The following is a 9,718-nucleotide window of genomic DNA, read 5'->3' as shown; positions in this document are numbered from 1 at the left end:
TACCAATTACACACTGTATGAAATTTATTCCATTGATAGTATTGTACAAGAATTATAAAGCTGGCCTGCTTTACATCCTACTGATAAGTTTATACTGCTGTACATATCTGCCATCAAATACTGGTTTTGACTGTGCTCACAAATAGACTGTAAGCTTAAATAAAACACAGTTGACAAAAACTCAAAAAGGGGGAAGGTGACGAACAAATTAGGAAAAATGTGAACATGAACAGTTCCTGCTGGGTTTACTTTGTATATAAAAAAAAGCAATAACTAAAATCTACACATTTCAAGGGCCAAATATCACCAAATTTTACAGTCCACATTTGAGATGATATTTGCTGCCCTGTACTGAGAGACATTTTCAGATGCAGAGCCTGATCTTACACAGTTTTCACTAGAGCTCCACTTGCGTTACAAGTAACGTGTTCACTCATGTCATTTAGCATGACATGAGTGAATATGTTGACCGATTGCTCAACATATTCTGAATATGTGAAACAATTAGGGGGAAAAAAAAAAAAAGAATTCACAACCTTTCGCCTTTTCCTCGCACTGAATGAAGAGAAAAATCTGACAGATCATTCCTGATAGAGACTTGAGTATATTAAAACACCTCTCACCCACTGAGAGGGTGCAGACCGCCTCCCCGCCCTCTAACATGCTTGCAGCTGCCCTACATGGACTCTGTACCCGGTCGCACTCACTCCTTCCTGCGTTTCTTGTCGTGGTAGTCGTCCTTTGAGCGGCCGCTGGTGGAAGGCCTCTTGGAGCCGCCGTGCTGCTTGGCCTCCTCCAAGAACTTGTCCAGACCGAAGGGATCCTCCTCAAACTGGACTGGCCCTTCCCGTCTCTGCCCGTGGTCGGCACCTGAGAACTCTTTGTCTGGAACAAACCTGATGGTGGACAGAAAAAGAATCATTGGAGTGTGCAGCAAATTCCAGAGTTTTTCCACTGATTTTCATTAAACCGTGTTCGCTGACGAATTTTCTTTTGTGCTCGTTTCGTCCTTCAGGTATCCTCAAAACAGGAAAACTATTTTTCTATGTGAAGAGACACAGGACTGGATTTAAAATATCAGGGTAGTCCATGGAACATATGTTTTTATGTCTCAGGGAATTTACTTAAGTCAAAGATTTTTTTCCTGTGTTTTGCACAGCGGTGTAACACCCTGCAGCCAGCCAAACATTCCTAGAGGACAATGACAAGCTGGTGACTAAACATATGGGACAGGCTATGCTCGGCTAGTGGAGTGTGGCACTGCTGCCCCAAGGACAAGGACTCCTGCTGGGACATCATGTGCGCGCTTGCCTTCGTGCCTCAAAATAAAGCCAGAGTGACCTCAAAAAGATTCAGGCCTTTATCGTTATTTTCTGTAATTATAACTGAGAAGGTTAAAACTTCAGCAGCCCCGTTAGTAGCAGGTTACTCACAAATTAAAGACATATGCCACCAAGACAACAACAATGTCCACCATACAAAAATGAAAAGCGAGCCTAATCCTACCCATATTCATGTGTTATGTGTCATGTATTTTCAGAAACTACTGATTTAAAGTATCATGTTTTTTTACTGAACTACCGTATGAAGCCTGGGATATTCTGGTGTCAATATTTAAAAGCCACTCTGTACAATAAATGTAAAATATGTTGAAGATTTAACAAAAACGTAGTACCTGTTGTTTTGCATGAGTGTGTCGAAGTCATCTGTGTAGGTGTCCTTGTCTATATTCTTGCTGGGCCGGTAGATGTTTGATGCCATGTCTCTGCCGCCGCGGAACGGCTGGTCGTACACGTTGTACGTATCATCTTCACCACCAGCAAAACCACTATCCATACCCTGAAGAGAGACAAAAGGAACAGTAACTAAACAGAACAATATACAATTGCACAAGGTAGTAGCTAAATCTAAGAGGGTTTCTGGCTGCAAACAAATCTTTGACCTGGCTCTTGCTTCCATTTTGAACCCGAGAAAAACAAATTTGTCATGTGGATTAGGAAGTCTTTCTTGTTTGTATTTGGGTATCAAATTACTCAGTTTATTTTTATGTAAAGCCCATCGTTCTATCAAGTCTGTTATGCAACTGAGGCTTTCAATCCCATCCCTATTCCAACAAAACACACACACAACTGGAGACTGTACTGCTTCATCCCAACACTGGAGGTGAAACTAAACCTTTTTAACGGACACTGAAACAGATGTTTAAGGGCCCGATCTCTAACAAGGTAACTGTCTATGGAAATGTTACCACATGTTTGCAGAGCTGATTATTCCGTCTATCTACAGGTTTCTATTTTTGTCCAGTCAACACAAATCATCTAAGTCTATATTGATGTAGTTAAATACGTAAGACATATCTAACCTTGCTTTGATTGAAGAGTCTTTGGTCATATTGGGCCTCACTGGCGGAACGTGGGTTGGGCACGCCCAGAGCGATGAGCTCGCTGATGTCTCTGTCCTGGTCTCTCTGCAGCTTCGACCTGGAACAGAGAACATTGTCTGACGTTTAGTAAGGATTTACAGCAAAAACACACACGGAAAAAAAAAAATGTAGAAAATAACTGCTAAAAACCCTTTTCCATTAATGATATTACATTTTTAGAATTAAAAAAAACATGTTTAGTGCTGCAGCATCGAAATTCTTAAATGATAATGGAATTGTAATTTCACTGACATGTTAGATAATATATAATTAGATACTGGCCTACATTTATGTATGCTTATACAGCAACTTCAGTTCAATGTTGACATTAAAGCTTTAGGCATTACATTTATGATGAAATGTGTGTTTTTATAAAGTTCTTGGTGACTTTTAACATCTCGACTGTCCTTCAGCAGACAATTCAAAGTTAAGTCAAAGGTAATTTTAAGATAATAAGGTTTCTGCTTCCTGACAGCTGGAATTGTGATTGTAATAAGCTCTCCTCTGAATTTCAATTCCTCCACTCCTCCAGGGAACCAAAATTCCATCAATTGACAACCTGACAGTGCACCCCACACACACACACACACACACACAACCTGATCATGCGTCTCACATGCAAACACTCTGTGGATCATTGCAGACTACTGTCTGAGAAGCCTGCTGGATCTTGCTGCGTTTGTTCAGTATTACTGCTAGGCCCATGAATGATTTAGCAGTGAGCAGTGCATCTGTGTGTGTATGTACTGAGAGGAGAAGTGGGTGAGTTCACATGCGGTCTGTTTGAAGTGCATGTCCAGCACCTCTTATCAGGGGCAGCCCGGGAAATGTTCCTGTCGTGCTGTCTCTCTTTCCTTCTCTCATGGCGGATCTCGTCACGCTCTCTGGCCTCGCCGTCTTCGCCACCTGCAGCGTGAGTGGGGTGGAGATGGACAGATGGAAAGAGGGAGAAGCAAAGAAACAAAAAGGACATGTTTTTTTTTTTTTAAAACCACATGAGGAGAAGAGTGGGAGACAAATGATTTCAAACGGTGCAGTGGAAGTGCAAAGGTGATAAGAAACATGGGGGTAGGGAGGGAGAAAGATGAGAGAGTAATGAGAAGACAGAGGCGAAAAAGTGAAGGTGGATTGAGAGTGATGTTAGGGATAATGGAAAAAATAAATACATGGTATAGGACAGGAAGAAATGTAAGGCAGAGGCTTGACACACACTGTCAGTGGTCAGTAAACTTGCAAGACAAAAACGCAGCTGACAGATGTTGGAATTTCTAACAAATTATTATTATTATTATTTCGATTTTACATTCTGACTCAATGTGACACTAAACAGTCAAAAACAAAACAAAAACCACGTACAAAAACAGGACATGCAACATTGACTTTTCTTCTCAAAATATATGTGAATTATCAGCAGGGAAGCAGACACATAATTTCACAGCTTACTGGTCCTGTCAACCCTGGCAGGGGGGAAAATGTTGTCATCACTTATGCCATGCATGTTCCAGATTTGGAACTAGCAACAGCACAGACACCCAAAAACAGACAGACTCACTTTTTTTTTTTTAACCCTATCTTCAGGACTCACCTTTGTCCCCGTGACTTTTGATTCCTGCCCTGCGGTCTCTGGCCATTTGGGCCAGTTCCCTCAGTTTCTCCTCCTTCTTTTCCTTCTCCTTCTGGGCCATCTTCTTCTCTACCTGGGCTCTCATCTCCACTGCCTCTCTGGCCTATGGAAACAATCAGCATTTCAATATGTCATTTAAATATTGGTAAAGAGGGGACTTATTTTAGGAAATGGTACAATTCTGGACCACATATCAATCAGGGACAATGGTGTAGTACCTTTCTATCAGCGATGTAGAGCGCCTCAGCCAGCTTGGCAAAGTTTTCATTGATGTGAACTGTTTGCAGCCCCCGACCATCAGCAGCCAGACGTTTGTCAAGAGGAATGGTGTAGCCCTGAAAGATATTAAGCACAGAGAGAGAGAAATGAGAAGGAAAAAAAAGACAGCAGGGCAATTAAACTGGAATTACCACGACAAGATTTGGTGTCTGGAAAATCTAATACTTTTGCAACATATCAAAAACAAAAATCTTGGAAAACATATTACGGCTGCATGAACCTACTCACAATATGCCGGAAATTTAGAGATACAAAAAAAAGAATTAATTCTGGTGTCACATTACCTTAGCGTTCTTCCAATTGGATATGCATGGAGGAATCTTCCACTCCTGCTGCTCCTTGACGGTCATCTACAACAAAGGGGGAGAAAACTGTCAAACATGAGATCTTCTGGACAATGCAAGCAATGTCTTTTTGATTTTAGAGCATGAAAGTACTGAAAAGCAGAACTTCTATAATTAAATTTAATTTCAGGATACTGTACCTTTCTGCTTGGGGAATGCATGACAGGGGCAGGGGGAGACGGAGGTCCTCGAGGAATCTTCTTGTTAATCCTGAAAAATACAGATCATATACCCATCACATTTACGTCAGGTAGCAGCAAAAATACAGGTACTGCAAAGTCCAACACTACCTGGCTTCCACAAGATCAAAATACTCAAAAGGATATTTAATTAATTAAAAAAAACTGTTTGACATTTTGGTCAAAAATGACACTTACAAAAGCAAGACATTTATATAATGGAGCCAATTTAAGACATCTAAACATATCAAGGGGGAAATGTGCAATTATTACTAGAATTATTGATTAAGATTTTAGTTTCACTGGAAGGATTTTACATTTTTGAATGCTTCTTTTAAATCTTTCTGCTTCTTAGTACTTAATTCTCACTTAGATTTCCTTTGGCTACAACTAGATGATCAATTCTGATTTACAAACTACAAATGGGCACTCTTCACACAGAAAAACATACATCAAGATATCATGAGGAAATGTAATAATGACTTAATGAGTTCAAATGGCTTATCAACAGTGTTCACAACAACACCAAGCAGTAAAACTAGAATAATTCTACTAATTACATTAAATACCCTGTATAATATAAATCTATCAAACGAGCCTTTACACATGCCTTTAAGTTACTGTGTTGGACTAATGTTTACTTACTTGAAACGTGGGGGTTCCATTGGATCTTTCTGCATTTCCACCATGCGGATCACCCTCTGTTTGGCCCCCGAGTTAAAAGCCACTCCCTGCTGAGACGGGGTGTATCTTGGGGAGAGAAAAAGAGGCGGAAAACTTTTACCTTTACCCACGCACAAAAATGCTGACAAAGGAGACAACAATTTAAATTAATTAACACTGTACTTTCATAACATCGCAAGTTATGATCTTTCTCATCACCGCCTTCAATCCCAGATGCTGTCAATGTAGCATTATATGAACTCACAGCACAAACAACCCTATACTCATTGACATTCTGGGCACTAAAATTGTGTTGAAATTCTAAAACTTTGAATACATACCTGATGTACTGTGCAGGAGCTTGTTTGTCTGCAGCTCGTACGGGCATAGCGGCTGCGATCTTTTGAGACACCTGCTTGTCCAGGGCAGCACGGGTCTTCTCTGTCAGCTACAGGGGACACACAAGAGATCAGATTATCAGATTTACCTAACTCAGTAAAGTGTAACTGAATAAAAAGTTATTACAGTATTTGTCTGATTGGGATTATAGTGACAAAATGTTTAAACAATTTACTTTGTTACAGAAAAATATGTCTGATTACCATGGCAACGGCTGTGCCTGATAGTTCCTTCAAAATTTGCTACTTTTTTTGGTTTTATTATGTTTTTTTTTCCAGCTTTGTTGCTGAAAACATCCTGTATAATGTCTGATTGGGTCTGAGACAAAATGTTCAACGACATCGAAAAAGAAAGAGTGGGTTTTGGACTAAAGAGCAGCGGCCCTTGACGACCATCCACCCACTCATATCGACAGAAGGGACCAGCCCACCAACACCAGGTGCTGTCGCTCCAGGAGGAGAGGGAAGAGAACTGGAGAGGAGCCATGCTGGCCCAGCTTGGACTTAAGGACGGTTCTGGATGAAACCACCCACATCTTTACAGAGACCTGCTCCATCAACATCCTGGATCAACACTCAATAGGCAGTGGATGGACACGGTTTTTTTTTATGTGAAGATGAACCTGTATAATGATCACTACCTTGTTGCTGTTGCTTAGATTCAACCACATGCAGAGTCAAAAGATACATTACAGAATTATTTTCTGGTTGTATAAGTGTGTGTGTATATAAAAACTGTATATATTTAATTAATTTATTTATTTTATTGAACTTTTATGTTATTCTATGAGTTGTATTCTCTTTTTCTATCAGTAGCATGAAGGAACGACAAACCTCCATTTGGTTATACAACCTTATGTTACATAATGATGAATACATTTCCTTGATTTTGTGAAAATTTCATTTACGTGAAAAAGGAGCATGGCTTACCTCTTTTACAGCCTCCTCATCAGGCTTCTGTAGTTCGGGAGTGTCTTCATTCAGAACTTCCTTTGGAAGAAGGTCTGTGTACTTACTGAAGACCACCTGCAACAATGAAAGATGAGAGGGGCTTAGAAATAACTGATGAAGCAAACTTTTGAACATTGTGTATCATAGTACAGTGTGTAAATGTGTGTGTGTATACTGTACGTTAAAATTCACATACAAATCAATTGTTGGTTTTGTCAGCATAGACTACATTAACAACAAGATTGCAATTCTAGCATTTACCAAGCTGAAGCGTTGTGTATGAAGCTGACTAAGACCTTGACATTATTTACAGTGAATACAAAGACGTGTGCAGGTGTCTTTCATCTTAATGCATGTCCACTCATTGTCCTTTTGACATAATTTCATCCTCGCTTAATATTTTTCAAGTCATGCATGGATACTGTTTTAAGTGTGTATTGAGAGCACCCTTGCTGACTGCTGAAGCAGGAATTTGCCTGTATACCTTATCCTTGTTCTGTCCTTGTCTGGCGATGGCGTCATATTTGATCTTTCCTTCTGCATCCACCTGCACCGCCAGGGCATTGGAGGTCTTCTTCTTCCTACCCATCTCCAAAGGAAACTGAGCCACATGGATCTCTGGGAAAGCTCCTCCATCTCCAAAGTCCTACAAAAACACAGATTCGATGGCAAAAATGAGAAGATGGACTTGTTGCTCTACGGCAGTGACTCCTCTACAGTTAGAAATGACAGACAAGAAAAACCCCCAAACACCACTAAACAAATAACAAAGCCCGTCCCATCCGTTTTTATCATGTTTGGGATTAAACATCATATGAGGAAATAAAGTGATTTACCTCAAGTGAGCGAGGCACCCAGCCCTTTCTGTGTCCATAAGGAGGGGGCTCTCTGCGGGACGACACCAGGGCGGTGGAGTAGGACTTCTGGGCCCGAAGCCTCTCCTCTGCCTCCAGCTGGTCCTGAGACAGCTGGGTCGGAGCCGGTAAGAAGCTGCACACGAAAGAAAAACAGGTTAGAGTCTCGTTGTTTTGTACGGCAACTGCTGTAAGCCCCCTCGCTAGCATTAGCCGACAGCGACACCGAGTAGGTTTACGTAACTGCGTTGTTTGGACGCGTTAACGCTGCTAGCCGGACAGCTAACAGTGAGGCTACATGCCGTTAGCATTTCCGAGAACTAAACTAAAGCCCATAGCTAGCACACCAACAGTAAACATTTGATAAACCTGTGCGGTGGCCATAACAGCGTGCTGCTAGATCCGCTAGCGCCAAATGTTTCACTGTTAAGTTAGCTTACGACACACAGTTTCAGCTAGCGTTAACTAGCGTTAGCAGATGCCATTAGCTTCGATCAAAACAAGGAAAGATAGCAGGCTGAACACAAACACCAACGTGGAGTGGTACGTGTAGTCTTTACACCGTACAACATGAAGTGGAAACCATATATGATCACATTTCGTGGGATAGAAACACAAAAGGCCTAGTCGCGGTCCTCACCTCGTTAGAGACATTTTCCCCCTTCTTCCTTAGCAATGAACTGGGCATGCGCGGTGTAGCAGCTTTGGTTTGACCCTTTCCTGTTCATTTCACATCATTTGTCTGTGGGTTAGATGGTTATTACATGGATACTGTTTAAGATATGTTTCGTTTTGGGAATATTTTTCGGTTTTATTTGTTTTTCTTTTAAGTTTTACATAAAAGTCTGCGTTAGTAATGAAACATATGCTACAAACTGATGCCAAAGAGAAAGACAATAGAATACAATAGAATAGACAGTATGATGTCAGGATCACCATCATCAAACTGGTAAAATTAATGTAATTTCCCACCAAAAAAACTCACAAACGTCTGCATCAACTTGATTCTAACTCTAACCACAAAATACTGTTTCTTCAATTGCCTATAAGTCAAGATCCAAAGTGTGTTTTTTTGTGGGTTGGGTTCCCAACTTACAGTGGTACATAATGTATTTGTGTCGGAATGTGACATCTCTCACAAAGAACGGCTATTATATTCAGGAGAAGTTTTAGCCTCTCCTGACAAGCTTAAAAGTAATTTAACCAAGCAGTTTGGATTTCTCTGCATGTAGTAGTTTCTCTCCAAAGTGATGAATCTCATCAAAGAGTCCGCTAAATCACATCTGACTAGCTGATGAGTGGTAAAATATCAAACAGAGCAACAGAGTGCAATCAGCAAGAAACTCATCCAAGTCTTTGCTTACACTTTTGTGCTATAAACTGCAATTTCGCTAAAATAACGGTTGGAAAATGTTCAATATCCAAAGAAAGAAACCCCTCCTTCACCTCAGAGTGCATAATTAAATGTTAACATGTAGCAATCTGGTCAGAGCACTGGATTTTATTGAGGTGGTGGATAGTTTGCACAGAAATTGGGTAGGAACAAACAGCTGTTTGATGGTAAGACATTTCACACTCAGTTGGATGTGCGTTTATTGCCTCAGTCTGACTTGGTGACAGCTGACAGAGGTGGCAGACTAATGGCTTTATATAGTTCATACGCTTGTAATTTTTCAGGGTTAGGGTGTGCATAGTCAGTAGGTACATATTGCTCATTTAATCCTATATTGACATCGTTCTTATGAGTGAATATTTGCCTGTATAGACTAGAACTCCTACGTAATATGAGGTTTTGCACAAACATCTTGGCATATAGTATCTGGAATATTGTACTTTTGTAACTGTTCCTTAACTAGAATTCAGTCCGTTTGTACAGTCATATACTATGTCTATCATAAATAAATCAAATTCAAGGAAGCGTCACAAGACAATTTCACCTCTTAACAGTAATTTTTTGCTGGTTTTTCAAGCAAATTGTTTCCATACACATTTCCATATTGAAAC

General features: G+C 40.5%; 1 protein-coding gene across 1 annotated transcript; it reads right to left on the bottom strand.

The window, feature by feature from the left end:
• On the bottom strand, nucleotides 1-8,424 carry snw1 (SNW domain containing 1). Its single transcript, XM_035678878.1, has 14 exons — nucleotides 8,355-8,424; nucleotides 7,697-7,850; nucleotides 7,345-7,506; nucleotides 6,840-6,935; nucleotides 5,853-5,959; nucleotides 5,494-5,598; nucleotides 4,810-4,879; nucleotides 4,610-4,675; nucleotides 4,265-4,381; nucleotides 4,008-4,149; nucleotides 3,226-3,328; nucleotides 2,363-2,480; nucleotides 1,676-1,839; nucleotides 1-896 (listed from the first exon to the last, which is right to left on the bottom strand). Exons 1-14 carry the CDS (start codon nucleotides 8,366-8,368, stop codon nucleotides 704-706), a joined length of 1,611 nt encoding a protein of 536 aa, XP_035534771.1. The 5' UTR covers nucleotides 8,369-8,424; the 3' UTR covers nucleotides 1-703.
• Between the last annotated feature and the right edge of the window lie 1,294 nt (nucleotides 8,425-9,718).

The sequence above is a fragment of the Morone saxatilis genome, unplaced genomic scaffold (assembly GCF_004916995.1).
Source record: "Morone saxatilis isolate NCDOM2014 unplaced genomic scaffold, NCSU_SB_2.0 Contig7, whole genome shotgun sequence".
NCBI lineage: Eukaryota > Metazoa > Chordata > Actinopteri > Moronidae > Morone > Morone saxatilis.
This window is presented reverse-complemented; position numbering and strand designations above follow the sequence as displayed.